This window comes from Chelonia mydas, chromosome 17, assembly GCF_015237465.2.
Source record: "Chelonia mydas isolate rCheMyd1 chromosome 17, rCheMyd1.pri.v2, whole genome shotgun sequence".
Classification (NCBI taxonomy): Eukaryota; Metazoa; Chordata; order Testudines; family Cheloniidae; genus Chelonia; species Chelonia mydas.
Window position 1 is genome coordinate 3,900,867 of NC_051257.2, and position 25,583 is coordinate 3,926,449.

At 50.4% G+C, this 25,583-nt stretch overlaps 1 protein-coding gene across 1 annotated transcript in view; it reads right to left on the reverse strand.

Moving 5' to 3' along the window:
- Positions 1 to 15,327, reverse strand: part of LOC102934993 (transmembrane protein 211) — a 155,894-nt gene extending 140,567 nt beyond the window's left edge. The window contains exon 1 of the mRNA XM_037880733.2: positions 14,436 to 15,327. Coding sequence (XP_037736661.1) covers positions 14,436 to 14,765 — 330 coding nt within the window. The 5' untranslated portion in view covers positions 14,766 to 15,327. The remainder of the gene's footprint in view (positions 1 to 14,435) is intronic.
- Positions 15,328 to 25,583: the final 10,256 nt, after the last annotated feature.

Genomic DNA, 25,583 nt, shown 5'->3' on the forward strand with positions numbered 1-25,583 from the left:
CTGCAGAGGTGACAAATTTATGATGTGACCACCATTTACCCCGAAATCCTCCCCAGGTTGAATCCCAAGAGTTCTCTGAGAACTTTCGCAGCCAGGAAGAGGTATATGCTCCCTGGACTATACCCCAATCTGGCTGTGGGATTTATGGGTGCTTGCTGAAGCTGGCTGCGTTGTCTCCTCTGTGCTGTGCTCCCCTGCAGAAAGTAGTTCATTCATTAGGATGCTTAGCAGTGAGGTTAGTGAACCTTCCCCAAGTTCTCACTGGTCAGGATGCCCCCGCCACTGCAGAAAGGCGATGGGCCCCCTGTGAATTATGGCCCTGCTGCATCATTTCCCAATTCCCTGCCTCCCAAACCTTGGGGATAGAGACGGCGTCTACGGGGTGCGCTAAAGTCTTTGTACAAAAGGCTTTATTTCCCCCGACTCAGGAGAAACGGACACAACCCAGGAGGTTTCCAGCCACGTTCCTCTAATCATCTGTCTGCCATGTCTTGGTGCCATCAATTAGAGTTGATTTTTAATCGATGTTACTAAGGCTTTGCCTACCGCTAACCTTATTAAAAAATAAATCAGCCATAGGAGGAAGTGCTGACGGGGGACCCAGGGGTTTCGGTTGAGGTCCTTGCAGCAGCGTTCTGAGCAGCCCTGGGCTGGCAAAGAGAGATTCCTGTTTGGAGCAGAGAGAACAGGCAAAGCCTCATCTCTACATGTGGAACAAGCCTGCTGGGAGTGGACAGCAGCCGAGTAAACGCCGAGCCATTAGCTCTGCAAGTTAGGGGTCGCGGTGGGAGAGGGAGGCGGCCTGAAAGGGGAGACACTGGGCATGCAGAGCTCTGCTCTGAGACCACACAGCTGTGGATTGATACACCCGCTTCACCAGGGTACTGGGGCAGTAAATACAACCAGCTGTCTCTTTATCCAGCCGCCATACATCCGCTGACAAGAAATACACACTGCGGGGTCCAGCTTTGAAGATCATTTGGGACCTCGAGTCACTGCCTTACAGAATCAGTGATGGGGAAGGGGGAGGAAAGGAGGGTCTCTCAAAGGTTTTGGAGGTGCAGTACCCAAATGTTACCCAGACATTGTCCCAACTGCAGAAGTAGACTGAGGAAGCAGGACTCCCCTTTGGCATGTGCAGCAGGAAAAGTCAGGACAGAAACTGCATGACAACGCAGAACTGTTCTGAAAACTACCCCTATGCTTTTGAGCCCTAAAAATGCGGATTAAGCCTTGGGAATGAATCTGAGCAAAGGAGCTTCTTGTTTAACCTCCTTCTGGTCTCCCATCCCTCACCAAGACCCTGTGTTGTCAAAAATGAACGTGCAGAAAAAATGAACTCTAAGAGAAGCCTTCACCCACTGCAAACACCTAGCAGCCAAAGAGGCCAGGCCAAGAACGATGCCAGGGAAAGAATCCAGATGTTAACATCTGGGTCCTGCTGAGGCCAATCTCGTTAGTGTGGCTTTAGATGCTGGGCTCATTGCCAGGCACCCGACAGAGAAAAAATAATCATCACTCCCAGCAGCCAGGCGTTGAACGGGTGCTAATTGAATGTTGAAATTAAAGGCTTCATAGCAGGGTGGATAAAAATGGATGATTTTTTGGACAGTATCAAAATAATCGGATTTTTTTATTTTGTTATTTAAATTATAATACGTTTTTCTTTTTGAAAAACTTTAAATAAACCTGTTTAAAATGAAATCTGAATTTAATACAAAATATGTTAAGGCCTAAGCTTATTATAATCTCTTAGAACATTTAAATAAAAAATAGATATGCTGAATCTATCAGCCTCTATCAAAAACTTTGAGTTAAAGGCTGTTTTCCTATATAAAGAGAGAATCAGGGGAAAACATCTAACTTTTGAGGTCAGGCTTTATAAATATGGCACAATATGCCATGTACTGTAGTAAGGGCTTGATCCTGTGAGGGACCGAGGGGCTGGGCTGCTGAGGGCAAGAGATTGGCAAAGTCGTCACAGGTGTTGGGACCCGGTCTCTGACTGCAGGAGACACCCACCAGCACATGTCTCATCAGGATCATCCACTGAGTCCACCTGGGGGCGGAGGGGAAGCTCCTATTTTATAATGTCTCCCTACCTGGGCTGTGATTGGCTCAGTTCTCAAACTATGAACAGTTCTGACCCCACCCACCATGGAAACAATGGTTATATCAACCAATGAGGATGCACCTTCCGTTAGAAAACACTTGAAGTACAAACGGAAAAGCTGATTAGAATTGACGGTTTACATCAAGGCTTTCAAGTTGGTGATTGAAATCGCCTTGATTAGAAATTGGTCCAGTAAAAGATATGACCTCACCCACCGTGAGTCTCCTGATTTAAATCAACCCTCTCTGCTGCAAAAGTATCCGCAGTGTTGTAAGCAAAGAGGGCGAGAAACGATCAGCTCAGCGCGTCTCGGTAGGGCGACAGAGGGATCAGAATACCAGGGCAACGTGCTATGGGCTTTTCACAGCCCCAGCGCAGGACAGCCCCACCCGTGGGTGTGTGGCTAGGCTGTAAATGCAGCCGTAACAAGAACCTGTGTTCTGGCCAGGTGCAGAGAGCAGCCTCTCGTGAGCTTTTTTTGGGGGGAGAGGAAATACACTGATTTCCTTGGGAAGTCAAAGTAACAAGCAGCACTTCCACAGCCCGTGACTGTCATCGTGGTTTGCATAGAAGGGAAACAGTCACAGCATCCAAAAAAAGGCTTTACTTTGCGGGGTGACCAACCTCAAAAGTTGGTAGCGCTTCCTGTACTCTGGTGCCACGGATGTCACGGCCGCGTATCTGCCAAGGTGGAATCCCCAGCCGCCCCGGTAACAAGGGGCTGTGATCTCGCGGCAGCAGGATCTTGTGGTTAAGGCTCCGGAATAGGATTAAGGACACCTGGGTTCAGTTCCAAGCTATTCAACAGACTTCCTGTGTGATCCTGGGCAAATCACTTAATCTCTCTGGGCTTCTAATCAGCTAGGAAGGAGTACTGCCGAAAACGATCTGGAGGAGGCTATAGCATATCACAGACTAAGTGAGAGTCAACCGTGTCACACTGTTGCGAAAAAAAAGCAAACATTCTGGGATGCACTGGCAGAGTGTTGTCAACAAGATACAGGAAGTAATTCTTCCACCCTACTCAGCACGGACACGGCTTCAGCTGACGTAGTGTGTCCAGTTCTGGGCACCACACTCCAGGAAAGATGTGGACAAATTGGAGAAAGTCCGAAGGAGAGCAATAAAAATGATAAAAAGTCTAGAAAACATGAAAAAAAAACCAGAAAAAATTGGGGTTGTTTAGTCTAGAGAAGAGAAGACTGAGGGGGGACGTGGTAACAGTCTTCAAGTACATATACAATTATTATAAAGAGGAGAGTGATAAATTGTTTTCCTTAATCACGGAGGACAGGACAAGAAGTCATGGGCTTAAATTTCAAGGGAGATTTAGATGAGACGTTAGGAAAAGTTTCTAACTTCTCAGGGCAGTTAAGCACTGGAACAAATTACTTTCGGTTGCCGAGGTTGGGAATAGAGGCACGCTGGTGTGGCAGGGATGGTCTAGCCAATACTTAGTCTTGCCTCCGTGCAGGGGACTGGACTAGATGGCCTATCGAGGTCCATTCAAGGCATGGGTAGGACTCGTTTCCTCCCAACATCCAACTCTTGAAACAGTCACCTGAATGTACAAGATTAACCATCACCACTAAAAATCCGTACGTTTGCAAGGCCAAGGGGCAGCTCAGCTCAGCCAGCCCTGACACTGCTGCATTCCTCTATCCCAGCAGTTCTCACAGTGTGGGTCAGGACCCCAGAGGGGATCGCAACCCCGTTTTAATGGGGTCACCAGGACTGGTGTTAGACTTGCTGGGGCTCAGGGCTTCAGCCCTGGGTGGCAGGGCTCAGGTTACAGCCCCCTCTCCTCAGGGCTGAAGCTCTTGGGGTTTGGCTTTGGCCCCCCTCCTGTCGTCTTGTTGTAATTTTTGTTGTCAGAAGGGGGTCGCAGCGCAATGAAGTTTGAGAATCGCTGCCCTATCCCCAACCTAGGCAACCCTGATACACCTGTAGCTGCCTCCCCCCGCCTGAGTAACCCAAGTGCGGCATCCCCCTTTCCACCCGGACAATTCTGATGTACCCATGTCACATCATACTCCCTCCTCCCTGGGGTAACCCTAATGCACCTGGACCCATCCTCCCACCCGGCCAGTCTCAGTCAGACTCATTTTCCTCGTCTGAGCTGTCAATACCAAGATATACAAACCCCTCTTGTTACTGTCCCGGCTGCCCGACTTAACAGGCCACGTAACATATTCCTTCTGGTAAAGAGGAAAACTCCGTTTAATTATTCAACGTCAGATCAGCTGATGGCTCCCTGGGGGATTGATCCTGGCTGAGGCTTTTGTTTGCTAATGAGGCCAGGTTGGCTTTGCAAAGCAGTGGACAACATCCCACATTATCTCCATCTCTACCGCAGAATCCCCCCGGCCCGCCCCGCCCCAAGCAATCTCTCCCCTCCTCAACCCCTCTTCCTCCTCCTCACATGCGGAAGGGGGACACAGGCACATAATATAGCCATGTCAGTGGTGCACATGATTGCTCCACAGTGAAGGCGGGGAGGGGGCCAGAAGTCCTTTTAAAAATTAGTCATCTGCTCCTCCTCAAATATTTGTGTGAATTACGGCCCAGAGATAAAAGTGCAAACGACAGTACTGGATTTGGAAATCCTAGTCAGTGAACGGATTCCATTGTGCGCTGAAATGCTGGTACACTGATCCACTGCACTGTCATGGCACCGGGGGCTTTAAGAGGGGATACAGAGCCCTTTCCCTCTAGCCTGCTTATTCCAATCCATCTGAGGATTCTGAAGTCCCTGCACTCCCCCAGCTGCTTGGCGTATCACTAAAACCACCCCTGCAATCGGCACTGACCACCCTCATGGGTTGGCAGCTCCGGCACAGAGGCCAAGAGCAGAAAGGCTCGTGGTGACTGAGCTCCTTCTCACCCTTAGAGGCAGGTCCTCATGGCGATCAGACAAAGCCTCTGTAGCTTGCATGGTTTGGTCGGCCTCGCCACACAGTTAATACTCCAGCAAATGCAGGGGAAGATTTTGGGGTGACATATTAAAAAAAAGAGCGCATGGGCAGGCACTACCCAGGCAAATAGAAATGAATCCAGCAGAAGGCGCTCTGGAAGGGGTACGTGCAGCCTACTGGAGAACAGCTCAGCTGCTACAGACACTGTGATACAGTCAGATTCAGGATCTGGACTGGGATTATTGCAATACCAGACGCTTCCTTCTCCTGCCAGATGTTTTTCTTGCGGAGGGAGATGCTGAGTGTATGGCGGTGGGTGGATAAACCTAACAGCTTATTTATATCTCCCCCGCCCCCAGTTTCAGCACCAAACATCCGCCATCTGGCCAGCATTAGCGTCACATGGAGGAAGAGAAGCTCATACTGTCCTGTCTCCTCCTCCTTCCCTCTGGAAACCCTCTGACACTCCCGAGGCAATTTCCTTCCCTTTGGAGTCATCTGGGAGGTTTCTTCTTCTTCCTGTTTTATTTTTCCCCTCCCTGCCCCCCACACACCTGAACTGAAAAGCAACTGTGTGCTCATCACCTTCAATCAGTGCTCAGGAAGCGACCGATATTATCCAAACATCATGACAACTGGCAAGAGCTGCTCTCAACTGGTCAAATCATTCCCTTTTAATGAAGGAAAATCCTACACATCCCCACCAGGACGTGTTCCCCAGAGAGGGACACGACTGGTTCATATTTACATGCTGCAACAACAGCAGTTGGGGGTGGGGAGAGGAGTTTGATAAGACCCTGGAGAGAGCCTGGACTTGACTCTTCCCTCTATCTTTGGAGAACAAAATCCTGGCCATGAGTTTCAGCATAAGCAAATCCATTTCTCCCCAGAAGATCCGTGCTTTGGGGGGGGCATTTCATCCTGTGCCTGCTCATGCACTACGCTAGAGCCGATACACACACTGTAACAAGCAATGTCATCAGAAGGCAGAAGAATGCTCCATTCCTGATTTCTTTTATGATGGGTTAAGGGCCTAATCTAGAGATGCCAACCACCCACAGCTCTCAGTAGAGTCATTTGCTCCCAGGATCAGGCCCTGCAGGTGTGCTCTGTGGGTACTATATTAAAGGTGAGGTTTGCTCCAGGATCACAAGTCACCTGTTCCTCAGTGACTATGCCAGAACAAGGCAATAGGCACGTGGAGGGCTTGAACATGGTTGATACATACTGTTAGCTCCAGGTAGGGTGGATCTTTTAGATACTCTCAAAGTTTTCCTAAACCCTCACTCCCCATTAGCTCTTAGTCCACGTTTCAATAGATTTGGGCTGAGATTTTCAAAAGTGACTAATGACTTTTGGAAGCCCAAACTTGAGACCTCTTAGAGTCCCGATTTTTCCAAAAGTGCCCTGCACTGACCCTCTGAAAATCAGGCCTATTTAAAGGGTCTCGCTCTGGACACCCAAAATTGCTAGGCACTTTTGAAAGCCTTGGCTTTAAAAAATAATCCAGCTTCCTGTTGAGCCAGGGGAACCTGTTGCTCTTGGGTGAGCAGCAGCTTCAGAGTAAAGCGCGTGCTATTCTTTCAGAGACCGTTCTTACAAAGCCCGCACCTCACGCCCATGCTGTTCCCCGGGGTATTTCACACATTCATAATGGCACATGCATTTTCAAGTCTCCCAGCACAGTCAGCGCATCAAGAGAGGGATTCCTCTCAGAAAGCTACATTTCCCACGCAACTCCAGAGCGACGGACGGGTTTGATGACTACCTGCTTACGCAATGAGTTAAACTTCTCTCTAAACAAAGTTACACCTTGTACAATCCCTGCACTGGAATAACTCCCCTGTTTTCGAGCTCATCAAGTTATTCAGCACAAATGAGAGAGAGGTTAATGCCAAAAGCCAATTCAAGCAACAACAAAAAATGCATTTTTATTAGGGAATAAGTAAGAGACAGATAATACAGCTGATCAGTTACAGCTGCTTTTTTTCCAGGCCCATAGTGTCTGGGGACAAAGGACAGCAGTTACTAATGGTGCTGTTTTATCTAAGAGGATGATGGATGATGGTGGAAGAGAAAGAAAGGGGAAAACGAAGACATTAGCACATCAATGGTGGGCCTGTGACCTCCCTCAAGAGACGCAAAGCGACTTAATGAAATTTTAATTAGACAGCATGCAGTGCACTGTCACTGGGTACCAGCTCAGACCTTTTCACCAGCAGGCTATGATTATCTTTGCTTGAGATGAGTCCTTTCCGAGTATTAGTGGCAGAGCTGGGCTAATCATTCTAGGCGTGGAGCACTCACCACAGCTCACAGAAACGCTCCTGTCTTGCTCCTTAGAACAAAGGCTCATCAGAGAGGGGATAGAATGGAAGGTGACTGCAGCCAACTGCCTTCTTTGCCTCCTGCAAGCATCTCAATACAGTCCACAGGCCTAGAGGTATACACAGTGGAACTGCGTGCCCCTGAAATGTCATCCATGATGTTCAGCAAATCTCACACTGTCCTCTCCTCTGAGTTGCCACAGAATGTGTGACGCAACACTTAATCCGCAAAATCTTGACCAGTCTACTCAGGATCCCTGTTTCTCAAGGGTCGTCTTTAATGACTCACCATTTGTTTGTTTTGCCCTGATGACTTCTGTTATAAAAGTTGAACATTCTCCATTCACTGTGCACCTTTTCCAAAGTAAAAGCATTGCCCACCGATGGATGTAGCCAGAGCTTGACCTCTCAACTTCATGTTGAAACAGAGGTTTCCATTCCACATTGAACTGAAGTTATCAAAAATAATTCTGACATGGGCCAATCTGGAGTTTCTAGCCACTTAGATGTTTCTATGGCTCATCCCTCGAGCATCCAACCAGCTCACAAACAATTCATCCACCATGCCCCGGGAGGTGCTATTAGTCCCATTTTACTCTGGAGAAATGAGGCCCAGAGTTTGTGACTTGCCCAAGGTCACATACGGAGTCTGTGGCAAAGCTGGGAATTGAAGCGGTGGTCTGGACTCCCAGTCCATTGTCTTAGTCACAAGCCCATGCTTCCTCTCTGCAGTTAGTTTTATCTCCGTTAAGTTTTCTATAGCATGCCACAGTGTCCAATCCAAACGGAAGGCCCACTTCTCCAACCTTGACGTCATGGATAAAATAAAGAGCACATCACAAAACAAAAGCAACAGCCGTATACAATTTTGCTCCTTGCTGAGAGAAATGGGGAAGGAACCGCACATCATTCAGGAGAGTCATATCACTTGATGCATCACTGGGAGGAGCTCCAATACCTTGGTGACGGTGGGTGTTGTCCAAGAACCTGAACAGAGTATGGTCTAATTCCTGCCAGAGTTGCTCTAACTGGAACAGACTGATGAAGTAAACAGCGGATTAATGTTTCCAACTTTTCTTCACAACCTTTGACACAAATTGAACCTTAGTTATTGTTTGCTGATTAATGAAATGACCGGAAGGGTAACCCAGATGAACACCTTGCTTTTGACCCAAACCTTCAATGTTGCTTAAGCTCTAACTGCATGGATGAACAGAAATAAGCCCTCTGTGGCACTCACAGCCACAAGATATTACTGAGGCAAAGAGTCAAATACAATTAACAAAAGGTGTAATGAATAATAAGAGTATCATCAGCAGTTGCATTAGGCAGGATAGAAGTTTAACCAGGACAAACCAACCACTCAGTACCTAGCTGTAGGAAAAAACATTGCCCCATAGGCCTGGTATTGCAGAATGGTCCATGATGGTGGTTTTACGCTGTCCTTTCAGTCATCCGGGACTGGCTGCTACTGGAGACAGGTGACCCCCTGTTGACTTCACTGGGACTGCTCAGGTCCTCCAAGCTCAGCACAGGCTTAAGTGCTTTGCTCAGTTGGGACCTGGATCCAATACAGCAGTTCTGTGTTCCCATTATCAAGGATATCTTCCATTCAGTGAATATAAGTCACAGAACTCCGGATGCCTAATCAAACAGCATAAAATCCATAGCTAAGTAATATGCCTAGAGAGGAAGACACTGGTTTCAGAAATGCTGACACGCCCCTCCAGTCTCCTGCCAAAGCTGTACAAGCATAATTAGGAATCAAAGTAACTGACAGCAGGAGCCCGGAAGAACCCGCTCTCTTGGGAGGGTTCTTGTATTGAGGACTCAACCGATTCGTGTGTTGATAATGCCAAACAAGTACTGATCCTTCAAGCTGCTCTGTGTGGGCGCCTCATGAGCCAACAGGACACTGCACAAGTGCAGGGGGTCAAGTTCTTATTGTTATTTGTGTTGCGTTAACACCTCGGGGCCCCAGTCACGGGCCAGGACCCTGTTGTGGCAGGCGCTGTACAAACCCAGAACAGGAAGACAGTCCCTGTCCCTGACAATCCAAGTATGGGCACCTACTGGGATTTTCAATGGTAGTTAGGCAGTTGGGTGCTTTGAAAATCCCACAGAGCACCCATCTGCAACTTTAAGCACCCAAATACCTTTAAAACCCTGTCCCAAAGTGACCTGCTAAGATCACAATGGGAGTCAAGTGGCAGAGGTACAACTTGGAGAAGCTACACAACTAGAGTTGATTAGCCCCAGGTCAACACTAAAAGGATCCACGGAGGGATTTTGCCCCCACCTTCCCCTCCATTGCTGTATGTCCGTCTAGTTTTCATTCCATGCCCATCATCGTGGTATCTGATCAACTAGCTAGGTGCATTATGAGGTTTGATTTGACTTTCTCTGAAGCCTGAGCATTGAATCCTGCTAGAGACAAGATCTCAGACTTGATCAGACCAGTGGTGTCACTGGGTCAGGCAAATCCTCCATTCCTAATCTGAATTCCCTAGTTTGAGCTCTGTGCTGACAGAATGTTCATCCTCTTGTAGATTCTTCAGAGGCAAATGGTCAATGTGTTTCCAGGCTGAATATCAGGGGCTGATCAACTATTTTGTTGTTTTGAATGACATGCTTTGCAAAGCCTGAAAATAAATTGGAGACTATGGGGGGGCGGGGGGGGATAGATGTTTGAGATCAAAGAGCACTTTCACTTTCAAATTGCAGCACTTGACATAAGAGACAGGCCAGCCTGATGTTTCCATTGGAAAAAAAATATATAAAGAAACTCTCTCAGAATACAGAACTACTTTTGCCTTCCTCAGAGCCCGAAATAAGTAGCACGAACTCATAGCGACTTCCTGTGTCCCTGAGGAGCGGGAGCAAGTCTCCTTAACTCTGAGAGGCTGACAGTGCTGCACAGATTTAAGGCTCCGAGTCACCAAATTACTGTACAGAACTGACTGACCAAGACCCTGACACGGGTGACCCTTATTTACAAGAATAGCTCTAATACGGATTCCGCTCGTAAACTGGTTCATTGACTGCGGAGCCTTAAATCTGGGCAACAACATGCTGTCGTCTTTCCTTACTTGACGAACACCAGAATTTTGATGAGGGGACTGGGTCTCAGTTTTGATGGCGTGTTGGTCGCAGATGTACCAGCCATTTGCAGCAGGTCACGCGTTCCTGACCTGCCAGTGCAAGAGAACCCTGTGTCTGCAGCCTGCATCATCTCAGCAACAACCGTCTGCGTGTCAGGGCAGAGATGGAGAGAGAGACAACAGCCACCTTTTTGAGGAACCCATGCTTTGGGTCTGTGTGTTCCAAGTTCTGGTTTTGTAGCAAGCTTGGAACATGCCATACCCAAGCAGGTCTATCACCCACAAGATTTTTCCCTTCTTATGTGTCTACCCTATGCATGCCCAGGAAATCATCCTGTTCCTTCCACTTAGGACATGTGCACCTTAGAGCTGCACAAGTGACCCTGAGCAGGCTGGGAAGGCCGTACTTCTTAAGGGGTGATAGAGTTAAACTAAAGGAACCCTGGATATTGCAAAGCTGCAAAAGTAATTATAGAGAAGGCAAAAAAGCCAGCAATTCCAAGCAAGCAAAAAGGCCCTCTTAAGAGAAGAAAGGCATGGTAATTAACCTCTAGACATGATTCAAAGCATCATTTGTAGGATGATTAACATAATCCCCCAAGTGCAAACACACAACTCACATTAACGATCATTTGCAGAGTTGAACGCTCCCCCCGCCCCTTTGCAAAATCAGCACATTTGAACGGGGAAACATTTGAAATGGGGTAACAGCTATCTGGGTAAGTGGGAAGAACAGTTCATGTAAGCAGCAGAGCGAGTGCTTCTTCCCCATACAAACCACTAGGCTGACCCGGCAATACTGACTCCCTATAGGGCCCTTTGCTTGCAAAACACAGTGCTTCACAGCCAACCATTACCAGATTAATAAAGCTTATTTCTTACATGATACTTTTCATCAGTAGACCCCAAAGCAAATCACTGCCTTTAATGTACTTCTCCTCAACACCTCTGTGAGGTAGGAAGCATTATTATCCCCAATGTGCAAATAAGGCACAGAGAGGCTAAGTGACTTGCCCAGGGTCACAAAGAAAGTCTGTGGCAGAGCAGGAAATGGAACACAGGTCTCTCACAGCTTAAGCCAGTGCTCTAACCACTGAACTATCCTTCCCCCATTGGCCAGGCTGCCCGATGCTCATTATTTTATTGAGACTCTCAAGATATTTTGTGTTTCTTCTTTAAAGCTCCAGTTCCTGGAGTCAACTGGAAATAGGAATCTCAGCCTTCATTCAAAAAGAAAAGTTTCTAGCTCTCAAGGTTTAGAGAAAAACTTGAGAACGTGACCTGAGTGAACTCTGAAAGCTCAGAAAGCAGAAGGCAAATAAAAACAACCCCACATTGGCTTGAAATCAGGAGATTTCATTTTTTAAAAATAACCAAACAATGAGTTTGTTAAACCCTGACTCATGTTTGGGTTTGGCAGCACTGCGCTTCTCCCAGTTCTTGTGAGTTTATAAAGCCCGGGGCCACTCCTACAATGGATTGTAAAGGAAGCCAAAGCAACCCTGCTTCTCAGTGAAGATCCCAGGGACTTCAATTCCCTTCTACCTGCTTGTACAACCAGTACAAAAGGCATCTGTGTCATAGCTGGAAGCAGTCAGGAGGGCGTTTTCTTCCCATTCCACTGAAGCAAACTGCATTGTTTGTATGCTGTTCTTAATTAAATATTTCAGAGGGGTTAATAAAAGGATACTGGAATGTGACTAAGACCTTGTGTACACTGTCTCCCCCTCATACCTGAATATTGTTTGTTCGGAGTGAAGATCCATTCAAGAAGCTCTGAGCCTTTGTATTCAGTTCTTTTCTGTATTTCTTAAAAGGATATTACAGCCCTGAAGCTCTGGGTAGTGGAATCTCGTTGGAATGAATCACTATTGTGCTTCATTCTTATCTTTAAAGTTAGGTTATTACCTGAAGGTGTTTATCTGAATGACAAAATTGTACACAGTTGTATAAAGGCCAAGTTTTAAAAACTGAATTATTCTTTTTTTTTTTTTTTAAAAATCCTTTACTGCCCAAACAGGAAGCATTATGGTTAGCCTGCTCCACTCTGTGCAATATACAACTGGGGTACTTGTTATTCATGACAATCTTAGAGACCACTGACCGTTTAAACACACAATAGCCTATGGAACTTGCTTCCTGCAAGTGATAACAGTTTGATTCCGTGACAGCCTGAGAAATTCAACCACTAAATGCCCCATTGTGTCAAGCACAAGGCATGACCTTCCCCGGATCCGTCCCTTGGGTGGGATTCCAGCGACAGAGCAATGCTGCGCAGTTCAAAGCTCATATGTTTGGAAACCTGGAGGAAAATTATAGTCAGAGCCTCCACCGTTACAAGCAGGGAATAAAAAGAAAGGAAACAAGATGAAGAATGAAGGGGAGGGGAATAAATCATCGCTTTGGTGCTGAAACGCTGCTTTATTTTGGGTGTGTTTCAAAGGGTGTATCGAGTGCAGAAAGCTCCTGCCACACAAAGACAGCAGACCTCTCAGTAACACAAAGAAGAATCAGTCCAGGTAACTTTTGTCTGGCAACAGCAGGGGTAGCACCAGCCAGGGCAGAATGAGCAGAGAGGCATTAATCTCCCACTGCGCGGACTGCGGCGAGGGGGACAGCTCCCACTGAAGTCGACGCGTGCAAAAGACAGTTTTACACAGCCCGAGTTGGAAAATCTTGGAAAGACTCAAGGGGTGCTGTGCTGGTACCACCTGCCGTCTCTCCTGCACGGGTACCGTGGTAAGAACCAAACTTTCAAATAGGCAAAACCTGTTCCCTTTCTTTCCCCATTTTCTCCCCCATTAGCAGGTCCACATTTGCCTGCAGTGTCTATATCTGAAACCCACTGATACAGGGGTGGTACCAGGGGGTTCACCCCGGTGAATGCAGGGGAGGGGGGAACTCAGAAGTTTAATCCTAAAGTTCTTGCAAAGAGATGTGCACCTCCATTCGCTCCGCTCCGGGCAAGCCGCAAGAACCAGATAATTGCCCGAGTTTTCGGAAGAAATCAGATTAAAGCGATCTGCCTGGCCCCCCACAGCTCCCAGGGGCCATCACCCCGCTCACACACGGCTCTGTATGTAGGTCCGGTGCCCCTGAGCCTGCCCCTCCCAGCGGCTCCTAAAATAGATGCTTCTGGGGAAGCAGGTGCTAATCCTGGAACCTCCGGCCGCCCTAATTGGATTGGGCTGGTTTGGGCAGCCCGGCTCATGGGCTCCGCGCTCCAGTGCGTTGGATCCTGAGGATCAGCGCCAGCTAATCCTGCCCCTGGAAAGCTCCCTGGGCTGACGGGGCTCGGAGGCGATCCTGACCGTGCCTACACCTGTCCTGGGCCAGCCTGGCTCCCCCAGGGCCATTCCTGATTTCTCTTCCCTGCGGGGAGCTCAGAGCCTCTGGAGTTTGAAATCAGTTTCGGATCCACAGCCCGCCCGCCCTTTGCAGCCTTCAGCTCCTCGGTCGCCTGTGTGCATCAGCAAGGCTGTATCCCCTCCCCAGGGTGCAGAGCTGCGCCTAAACCCCCTCTGCTGCACTGCCCGGCCGGGCTGTATCCCCTCCCCGGGTTGCAGGGCTGCGCCTAAACCCCCTCTGCTGCACTGCCCGGCCGGGCTGTATCCCCTCCCCGGGGTGCAGGGCTGCGCCTAAACCCCCTCTGCTGCACTGCCCGGCCGGGCTGTATCCCCTCCCCGGGTTGCAGGGCTGCGCCTAAACCCCCTCTGCTGCACTGCCCGGCCGGGCTGTATCCCCTCCCCGGGGTGCAGGGCTGCGCCTAAACCCCCTCTGCTGCACTGCCCGGCCGGGCTGTATCCCCGCCCCGGGGTGCAGGGCTGCGCCTATCAGACAACCAACGTGGGGGAGGAGGGAAGGTGCATTCCAAACCAGCAGCGAAGCCACCGTTTAAGCCCAGGGAGCCGCCTGCCTGGGGGTCAGGCAGACCAGCCGGTTCCCCCCACCCCGCCGCTGGGCTCCCCCAGCCCCTCACCTGCCAGGCGCTGGAGGGGATCTCGTGGAACGTGCCCAGGCCCCCGAAGGCGTAGCAGCTGGACACCTGCTCCAGCGCCTCCGAGCAGTGCCACAGCAAGCCGAAGCTGACCCCGCCGTGGGCTTGGAGGAGATGCTCCTTCACGATCCAGGCCGGGGAGAGGAAGCTGAAGCTGCAGGCGGCCACCAGGCAGGAGGATAGGAGGACCCAGAAGCAGCCCACACAGCTGAACATCCTCTGAGGCTGGGGAAGGGAACCTGCAGCCGGCAGCTCCAGCCCAGCATCCACGCAGCCGCCTGCTTTCTTCTTGCGATCCAGCAGCGAATGCATCTGGGGGGGCTGGGGCCGGGGGGGGGAGGCAGCAAGGGAGCTCAGGACACCCCCCTGGGCAGCCTCACATCAGCATGCGAGCGGCGGCGAGGGCTGGCACCCGGACAGGTCCATGGGAGGAGGCGGCGGCGGCCGCCCCGGTGCAGTCCCCCCCCCGCCGCTGTCAGCTCGGATCCTGACTGCGACGGGGCCGCCCACGTGGAGCTGCTGCTGAGGCCGGAGCCGCTCGTGACACCCGAGGCCGCCTCCGCGCCCGGCTCCCGCGGCACATCCAGCCCCGGCGGGCGCCGCGGGACTCCGGAGAGGGGCGGGCGGGCGGCCGGCAGGGAGCGAGGCTGCTCTGCCGGCTGCTGCCACGGGCAGGTGTCCCAGTCCCGGGCCCCTTCCTCCCACCCACAGCGGTGGGCGTCTCCTTGGGCCCAGCCCCGTCACGTGGCGGTGGGAGAAGGAGCTGGGGGGCGGGGGCCGGAGCCACCCCCGGCTCCCAGCGCCCGGGCTGCCACCCCCAGCGCTCCCGGGAGCAGATGCGCCCGTGCGCAAAGGCGCAGCGCCGGCTCTCCCCGCCGCAGGCGAGCCAGGCGCGCCGCGGGGGAGGCCGGGGTGGGGCGGGCTGCAGAGGGGAGGGGAGGTGGGTTAGTCACGGGGCGGCTGGCTCCCTCCCTGGCCCATGCCATGGGGCTTTCCCTGCCTCCGGCCTGCCCGGGCGCGGTGCCAGGCTGGGGAGGCAGGAGCGCGCCAGGACAGGAAAGCCACCCGGGGCCCGTGCAAAACGCAGCAGCCCTGCCCGGCCTCGCAGCGCAGCTGCCTCCTTAACGGTAAGGGGGGGGGGGGGGAAGCCGCATATCCAGGGACGGCCCCGACCTTTGAACTGTGGGGTCCCCCCGCTACCCGAGCGCCCCCGGGGGAGAGGTGCAGAGCCACTGGCCAGCACCGCACCCAGAGGGGGTAGTTCTGTGCCAGGGCTGCCCTTTGCCTTGTGCTGCCCCATCTGCAGCCCGCCCCGGGGCGCCACCCGCCCAGCCAGCCCCGCAGCGCCCTCTTCCCCTTTAAAATACATCGGGCTCAGCTGTGCCCCCAGCCCAAGGCACACCATCTTCTGGCCGGGATGCCCCAACCCCTGCATTGCCCCGCGCCCCAGGCATTCACAGCTTTGCCTTGCTGACGATCCCATGGCGGAGGGCATGTGCCAGTGCATTTTCTGATTTCCCTGCCTGCCCTTCTGCAGAACCCGCAGGCCAGTCCGCCTCGAGCAGCAACGGCTCTGCAGGTGCCAGCCCAAAGCACTTTGCAAACAAGCAGGGGCGCTGGAACTAGGTGTATAGTGGGGGTGCTGAGAGCCATTGAACCAAGCTGTAAACCCTGTACATGATGGAAAACACTTCAAGCCAGGGGGTGGAGCAGCGCCTCCAGCATCTATGAAGCAAGTCTGCTGTGTGCACCTAACTCCCCCTTTCTCTGATGGGGGTCTCACTACCATCAGCTTGTAGGATCAGACCCTATAGATATATAGGCATCCCCACCTCTGGGGTGGAGGATATCAACCAACGTGCCTGCTGGGCAGTGCAGGTGAAATTTTGGCCAGGGAGGGAAAGGCAAAGCCCTTCTCTAATTGAAAGGGCCATGGGATCTTTAATGTCATCACAGAATCTCAGTCTTTGAAAGATCTCCTCCAAAACACCATCCCACGGTCCACGCTACAGTCCCTTCCGCGGAAGGATAAAGTCAGAGTCAATCGTGTTGTGATTTGACCTTGTGACTCCCGGCTTTTCTTACCTGGTGCTCCATCCAATGGCATTCCCTGCTACGTGGAAAAGGCTTGCTGGCTTCTGCTGCTTTGTCCTGTTCTTCATTAGCAATAGTTGCAGAGGGTTTAATTAATGAAGCGACTTAGATGCTCTCGGGTACCATGTTGTTGTTTCCTTATTTAGCCTGGAATTTGTGGAAAACAGCAGATCTGAAGTTAACCTCAGGTTTGCCAGACCCCCAGGGAATCACTTCACAGGGCTCTTCTTGTGTCCATGTGCTTTCTAAACAAAAAACAGGAGAGTTGAGAACTACCCAAGGCTGCAGGATGTTTTGCCCATGCTCTGCGCCTAGCGGGCTGACTTGCTTCTCAAGTGGGCAGGGGCTGGGGATGCCAGGGCGGCATCATGCTCAGCCCAAGAAAGAAGAAGGCATCATGCATTGGAGTGACACCCTGTGCCTGGCACTCAGTGTAACTCCGGTGGTGTTTGGAGGAAGCTGCACTTAGCTCTGGTTGGCTAAAGGAAAAGTCATGGCAAAATGGGCGGTTAGCAGGTGCGGAGGGCCAGTGGGGGAAATGGGATAGCAGGTCTGAGTGACGTGGACTAAGCAATGCTATGGTCAGTTCTATAACAAAGGCTATTGTTAAATTTGCCTTTGTGCAGGTTCCACATATCACTTGTGGTACTGAACATGGGGGTCTTGCACATCCAGTGTCTGGGTAACATTGAGGGCCCTGTCCTGCAAGCCTGACTACACCCATGAATCAAGGAAACTAGTGCCAGGCTGAGTAAGGCTTCATTGGATTGGGTCCTGACATTTGGGGCCACGACCTTCAACCTTTAGTTGCACAACTTTGGCATTATACATATAAGTAGATCACAATTATAATTATTATTTTATCCAAGTAGTGCCTTGTAGGTGGCAGATAATAGATTTTCTAAACACTTGGGCTTTTTAAAACGTAATATTAATAGTGTATTGACAGTCTGAAGTGTCTGATCCTATAACCCCACATGTAATGTTACTCATGTGAGTAGTTCCATTAGCTTACGTGGCATTACGGCTGTAAGTAATGTTACACGTGCATGTAAAGTGCTGGCAGGATCAGGTCCCAACAAACTGTCAGGCTTTATGTATTTTGGTAGATGAAGTTCCTTGTTACTGACAGTAGGGGGCCGGCCAGCCCTGCGGCCATTGGGGGGGCGGTGGGGCTGGCCGGCCGCTGGCCTTGCTGGCAAAGCGGTACACATCTTTGTGAAACTTATTCAACACAAGAATGGCCATAGTGCGTCAGACCAAAGATCCATCTAGCCCAGTACTCCCTCTTCCGACAGTAGCCAACGCCAGGTGCTTCAGAGGGGATGAAGAGAACAGGCAATCGGCACGTGATCCACCTCGTCGCCCATTCCCAGCTTCTGGGCAACTGAGGCTAGTCTTATACAGATACAACTACACAGTTTTGTTTCAGGGGACAAGACGTCACGTTTATTATAACAACACAATTTGATTTAAGACCAATTACGAATATCTAAATACCTATGTATATAAATACACACACAAATATTCTGCAGCTGCTAGATACTTACCAATCCTGAATGTAGCTTGGGTTCGTAGCTTGTGGTGGCTAACTGGCCGGGAAAGCCGGGCACAAGGAAGGGCTGGGTCTCTGTTGGGCGGTGCACCGATGCCCTTCCATGTTGGCAGCAAAATGTTTCCCTCCGAAGTCTTCCGTCTCACCCATCCTTTTTGTAGGCTTTAGTTTGAATCCAGAGTCTATAGGTCTTGCTGTGTCACGCTGCCTCTGGGTTTGGTATGATTGATCACCCGTCAATTGCAGACATGACTTCAGCCTGGGATCTGGCTTTGATGTTTCTTCAGTTGTACTTTTGTTCTTTTCTTTTGAGGGTGGACTCCTCTTCCTTTGTCAGGGTTGTTGTCTGCATCTTCAGCCGTTGATGTTTACACTTTATTTCATCAGGACAGGCTGGGGCTGGAGGTTGATTCCATCATCCATCCATACCTCATTCACACATCGAAACTACACTAATCAGATTACAGCAGGGTTTTGCAAAAATGAAGTGAGCATTTTAAAATGCAGTTTGGGAGAAGTTAAAATGGAGTTTGGGTTACAAGATGGACAAGTGTAAGGAATGGCAAACAGTGAACAGAAGTTACAGTGTTGAAGCAGTGCAAGTTTCAGTGATTTAAGCAGCAATTGGATTGAATGTGAAACTCAATTAGCCAGTTATTGGGGTACCTGGTTTTATGAATGAATGTAGTTTCAGACATGCTGCAGTTAAAGTAATGCAAGAAAAAGCATTGTAACAGGGTTTACTCACCACTCTGCACTTCCTCATGGCCAGGCACGGCATGACAGTGTGCTTGTGGGGGACTGTCAACAGTCACTCTGGGGCTGTGGGGGTTTCTTTCAGAGAACTCATATCCCTCCAGCCAGGGCACAGTCTTTAGCGCATTCCTTCCAGGGTCAGCTACCCAAACTAAAGTTCAAAACTCTCTTAGCAGAAATAAAAAGCTTCCACCCTCTCCACAGCTCTTCTTCAGCGCAGTCACATTCAGCGTGCAGCCCCCTCGCTGGGCTCACCTACCCTTGCACGCCACTTCCTTGGGGCTGGTAGGGGAATCCAGTCCCAACCTCCATTCTGGGTTACTCCCCAGGGCCCTGTACTGCACAGCTAAGTCAAATCCTCTACCCATAGTGCAGTTTTCCCTGCGCTATTTCCTTCCTCACCTTTCCCTTCTAGGTCTCCCAATCTGCTCACTCAAGACCCTGCAGGCACCTTTTGACTCCCTGCATTCTCGTTCCTCCAGCCCTTCCTCAGCTGGGCCCACTCAGTAGTTAAACCTGGAATCACCTCATTTCTCTCAGGTGGGGCCCATTCTGTAATCAGGGCTGGCTTAGTCCGGGGCTCTCTATTATTATCTCAGAGCTCTGGATGATCTCTGAGTGTTGATCTCTCTCTCTCTCTCTGTATATTCTGGTCCCTATCAGCATGGTTCCATCACAGCCACCCTGCCAGGCCTGCCCCAGGCTGGAACAATGGGTGCTGGGGGTGTGACGCTTCAAGTAGAGTGACCAAAAGCATGCTCTCATTCACATACTGCGTTTGCAGTTTTGTTTATTTGCTTTCAGTACCCCGCAACATCTTCCCCTGGGATTTCACCCTGGTGTGGAATAACGATGCCCAACACCCCTGGAAAGTCATGGGAGAATGGGGAGCATAGCCCATGACCCCTGGAGTACAATTCCTGAACTAGAGCTCATGTTGGATAAATATGTACTTATATACGGTCCCAATAAGGCGGGACTGGATCGTGCAGCCGCCTGGCTGCTGTGGCAAGCAGGCTGGCAATGGCAGGCAGCAAAGAGTCAGTTTGCCACGGAAATAGATTCACTCAAGGACTGATGGGATGAGTTGGAGAAGGAACGGGACATGTGGAAGGCGCAGGCTCTGACTGCTAGCGCCCAGGCATCTTCCCTCTCTGGAGCCGCAGTGCAGGTGGTGGCAGGAGAGGAGGAGCGGGAGTGGGTGGAAGTAGAGAATGCCGCTCTGAGCCAGGCAGTAACCTGCCTGAAGGATCTGGTCCTGGAGGGGTCCGCCCGGGGGGGGCTTATTCAGCCCGGGTCGCCGCCGTTCCGGTGAAAGCCCAGAGGGGTGTGGGACCATATGATGATTGGGATGGGGATATCTGGTGTGATCCGGATCCCCCGGATGCAGACCCTGGATGGCTGGACCCCAGACACCGTGTTGAGGCCGTCTGGAGGGTGGTCTGAAACCATGGGCCTGCGCCCGCAGGGGACAGGGCAGCCCCTATACCGGACACACTGTGGCAGAGACCAAGTTGACTCCCGCACAAGCAACAGAGTTAGCAAAAACCCTGGATGGCCCCTCATGCTCCGGGTTCAGCTGGTGAGCCCGGGATATGGTGACCCTCTGAACCTCGCTGAGACCAGACGGGTGTTAAAAGCCACGTCCGAGTTGGGAGGAGATTTAGCAGGGGCGGCTCGGCAGCAAGCCGGTCATGCCACACACAATAGCGTCTTTGATACGTTGGCGGGGACGGCGCCTGCCGTGGGGCCACGCACGTTGCTGGTAGAGTTTGTCTCGGCAGCTGCTGCGCCTGGGGAGGACCCCGTCCGGTCCGTAGAGAGAATGGTTCTCCTGGCACGTTTGTGTGGCCGGGGTGTGGCTGCCACAGCAGGAGGGCAGGTGCTCCTGACCACAGCTCAAATAGCTCTGCCTCCGGAGGAACAGAGGCTGATTGCTCAGGGTCTCCCAGTCCACGCGCAGCAGGCCATCAGGAGATGGAGGCCCGGGGAACCCGCGGATATGGAAGGTTTATTTTTTGTTTGGTTCTCTAATAATCATTTTGTTGTTAAGTTTTGCGCTTGATACATTGGTATGGTGAGTTACATGTTCTTGTATTGTTAATTCCACTTTACCGTGGTACTCCTGCAGATCTTATTTGTTGCGTGTACTTAAGGGTTAGGGTTGACTTTTATTCTTTGATAGCTATTGCAGCATCAAACTTGGGCCTCATTTCGTTTGTCAGTGTACCCAATTATTGTCAGGGTGATGGTTTTATTGTAGTCCCAGTTATTATAATTGTGATGATTTGCATTCGTGTTTATATTATATCTAGCGTTTAGTCAATTGTAATGGTTTTAGTTATATTCACCTGGTTATGACTGTTTGGTTTGTTTGCCACAGATCACCTGTGCCCTACAATGACAACAACTACTGTAATAATCATAGATCAAGGGGTGAAGTGTTGTTGGAGCAGCAGTGATCTGTATGCCTTTGCTCTGCATAACCTGTACGCTCCAAAGGTCTGTTACACTTCCGCCCACCCTTTTGTCTCCTCTCCCTCTTTGAATACCTGTGAAATGGTTTCCCCCTCCCACTCCCTCCTGGACTGCTTGTGGGATGAATGGCCTGGTTGAACAGCTGGAAGATCAGAAGAGCTCCCAGGTAGACAAGGTGTCTGGGACACTAATTAGGCAGCAATCACATACCCAGTGCATGGACACTGGCCGACCAACCAGACGCGGCCAAGTCATCTCTAGTCGCAGGTCATGAGGAGCAGGTCTTTAAAAGGGGAAGGGGCCACGTGCTCAGGAGTGCGCTCACAAGCTTGTACCTCCCGTGAAGGCCCTTCGCCCGGAGCGCCTGGCCAGTGGTTTGCCGCATTGCATTCCATCGTGCCTCCGGAAGACTGACCTCCATCGCCCCGTCCATTGCCGCACTGTGGGACACTTACCTGGAAGGATCCTGACATCTCCAGTGACGTGCCTGTCCTGGGAGCGTGAGTATGCGAGTGTGAGTGTGACCCAAGCCCCCTTCTTTTCAGCTTAGCTATCAGTCTATTAAATGCACTGCTTTCTGCCAGACTCTGGTGGGTCGTTAGTCCTCCCTAAGCTTACTAGCTGGCCCAATTTCAGGTAACAGACTTAACCAGCAAATTCAGCGGCTGGAGGCATGTTTGAGAGCACAGATGGAGAAGGAACTAAACAACCCAGAAAGGGAGGACCTCCAGCTCACCAGTTAGAGAGTGAAACAATACTTTCAGGGGATAGATGCTTTCCCAAAAGGAAAGCAATACAGCCTGTGTGCCTGGGAGATCATTTGCGTGGAAATACCCAGATGTTTTGTTCTGATTGACAAACTCAACTAGAAGGCTTAGTAACTAAGGTACCGTACAAATCTTTTGCTTGGAGTAAAGGAATTAATATTCCGGTCAATTATACAACTGAACAGAGATAGCGGATATTTTATAACACTGCATATACAGGAACTGATCCTTCTTCTACAGGGGCAATGGCCAAATAGAAATTGATTTCCATGGCAGCAGCTTCAGGCTCTTCCCGTCTTTTGCTGGAAATGGAGGTGCAATTACATGGGTTTATTTTTCTGTGTTTCTACTGTTATTGAGGTTTGCGATTCTTCATAATCTCCCACATATCAGGTGCTGTTATGCACTACATCACTGGCAGTCCATGCAACAAAGTACATATATTTGGAATCCTTCGGCACCTCACCAGTACTTTGGTCATCAAATAATGATACTTCTCCTCCACTCCTAAAGTACTCTGACTTCTACATATGTCATGTGTTTCTATTATGATCATGGTTGCTATTCATTAATCCGTCCTCATGAGGACTATTTCTAGTATTCCAAGGTTTGAGAAGCTTCCTAGAGACTTTTAAAAACAATATGAACATACTAAGTGACTTGCGAGCTTCTGTGCGGAAAAGATATTTTCATTTAATTTATTGAGATCAGTTCAATGAAAATTATATTTTTTCCCTTTGTGTTTCAACTATTTCCTATTTCATTTCAACTCTGGATGCTGCAACTACAGAGGTTAAAACAGAAGGAGGCAGTGGAATCCCTCCTCTCTGCTGATTCTTCCCACAGTGACTTCTACCACCCCATAACGCTTGACGGATTATGCAATGTATTCACTCTGTCCTCATCCTATACCACAGCTTGAGAAGTTTCCTAGTGACATTTATAACATATGTGAACTGAGCATAAGATCTGTAAGATGATGAGGTGTAGAAAGATATTTTCATGTAATGTATTGACATGAATACAATGGAAACATTTATTTTTCCCTTTGTGTTTCAACCAAATTTCATTTCATTCCAGCTGAGGTGCAGTGACTACAGCAGGAGGAAGGAGGGGCGGGTTCATCTGTCAACTTCCTCGTGGAAGTGGCTATCGTTCCATCTCCAGACTCAGCAGATTCTATGGTTTCTGCACTGATCAAAAAGATCTCTCTCGAGACACAGAGATCTGCAGCATCTGTCTCAGCTCTGGTCCCATTAGATTCCCTGCCCCTGTCCTTTCAGTGCCAAGTAGTATTTTCGGAACTACTATCCACTGACACAAAACTTGGGAGAGAGGTGGATCCTCACTAGATCTGATGCCACCAGCAGGTTTATTACCTAAATCCAACATTTAAAATGATAGCAATTTTTAGGCATTATTCTTGTTAATTCTGAAAGTTTAATACATTCTGGTGGTTGGTGGCAAGGAGCACACAAGCCTGAATTGGGGGCTCTGGAGGGGTGGCACCAGCTGGTCAGAAAACTGAGGGATAGAATTGCTGACTTGAGTGTACAGAAGCCTAATTCATATGGCTTGATTTGTTTGTGTGCATGTCGGGCGGTGGGGAGGGGGGTGTCTGTCTGTAAGACTTGTGAATTCTAGTTGATATTATGAAGTTGTTGTCGTCATGAAATTTCCACATACATACACAGAAACCCCTTTCTATGTGTATCCATCTTGTTGGACAGGACCTACAGCAGGTACTCACTAGGCTGAGGACAATGGGAAACATTCTTACGCTAAGTAGGGAAGCAGTTTGGCCAAGGTGGCGTTAAGGAGAATGGGGGTTAGGAGTGGAAGGTTACTGAAGGTCGACAAAGAGACAGACGACAAAAACCAAAGGTTCTAAAAGAAATCACTAGGGGAAGACCCACAGGACATTTGGGGAAGAGGATAAACTGGCCAAGGTCAGGTTACCGGAGCTGGGGGGAGAAGGCTCTGTTTGGGTGCCTATAAGTGATACACTGCAACAGAAGGATGTTGGATGACACCAAGTGACCCTGATCCAGGCCCATGGAAGGGCTTGGTGCGTTGAGGAAACTGAGGCAGGGAATTGCGTGTAGGGTTTACAATTTTTCTTCCAATCTGTGTATTTTCTACGTGATTAAGTAAATAGCACTAGTGTATTAGAATCCTGTGCAAAGTGTCTGGGTGTTAGAATCTACAACGGGGTGGCCAACCGGAGCCTGAGAAGGAGCCAGAATTTACCAGTATACATTGCCAAAGAGCCACAGTAATACTCAGCAGCCCCCCACATCAGCTCCCCCGCTCCGCTCCCAGCGCCTCCCACCCAGCGGCAGTCCAGCCGATCAGCACCTCCCCCTCCCCCTCCGCATCTCCTGATCAGCTGTTTTGTGGTGTGCAGGAAGCTGTGGAGGGGACAGAGGAAGAGCGAGGTCACGGTAGGCTCAGGGAATGGCACGGGAAGGGGTGGGGTGGGAGCAGGGCCTGTCGCAGAGCAGTGAGAACCCCCCAGCACATTGGCAAGTTGGTGCCTGTCGCTCCAGCCCCGGAGTCGGTGCCTGTACAAGGAGCCGTATATTAACTTCTGAAGAAGTGGCTGTGGCTCCGGAGCCATAGGTTGGCCGCCCCTGAGCTACACTTACTACATGGTCCCTGGAAGAGGTAAACACCTAGGGGTGTACTTCTGGGAGAGAACATGCTGAAGCACATTCTGAGCTTCAAAGACGTCCCCGTTGACATCTCGGACAGGCCCTAGTTGTCAGCTGGCAGGATTGAACCCTGGACCTTTGAATCTTAGTGTACAAGCCTTGGCTGGAGGAGCTGAAAGCCACATGCCTCTTAAACCAAGGTTGTGGCAGAGTCCTTCATCTCAGATGGTTCAGGTGGCGGCCCTGGCCTTGCGGCCACAGTCAGCACCGGCCCTGGCCTTGTGGCCATGAAAGTCAGTATGTAGAGCTTTCCTCCGGGTGTCTTCTTCAAGGACCCAGAATATCCACAGCTACATGCTGAAATGGAACCTCAATGATGGGGAATGGCTGAAGAGGGGCCGTGCCCTGGTCTTGGGCTTTCCCACCCTCTGCCACACCTCACGATACCAGACATAGGTAGAAACGTCCTTGCCGATTCCCTCCCAGTGGAATGACTTCCCCAAATGGTCTTTGGTCCTGTTCACCCCGGCATGGCCACTAGGGTGATGGTGGGCTAAGCTCAAGAGCTTTTCTCTCTACTTAGTTGGAACTACCAACTGTCTCTGAGGATGGCAGTCCTCCTTGTGCCCACCAGAAAGGGTCTCCTTGTGTAAGAGTCCTCCTTCTGCAACAAACCCGGACCTATTAGAAGAGCTGAGAGGTGGTGGGTTGCTCTGGGCCGCCGTCCAAGCTCCCTTGAGGCTCTCATCCACTTCCTGCTCTGCGTGGAACTGCTCCCTTGATGCTGGAGATATTAGTTCCTGGCTGGGTTGTGGACTTGGGCTGG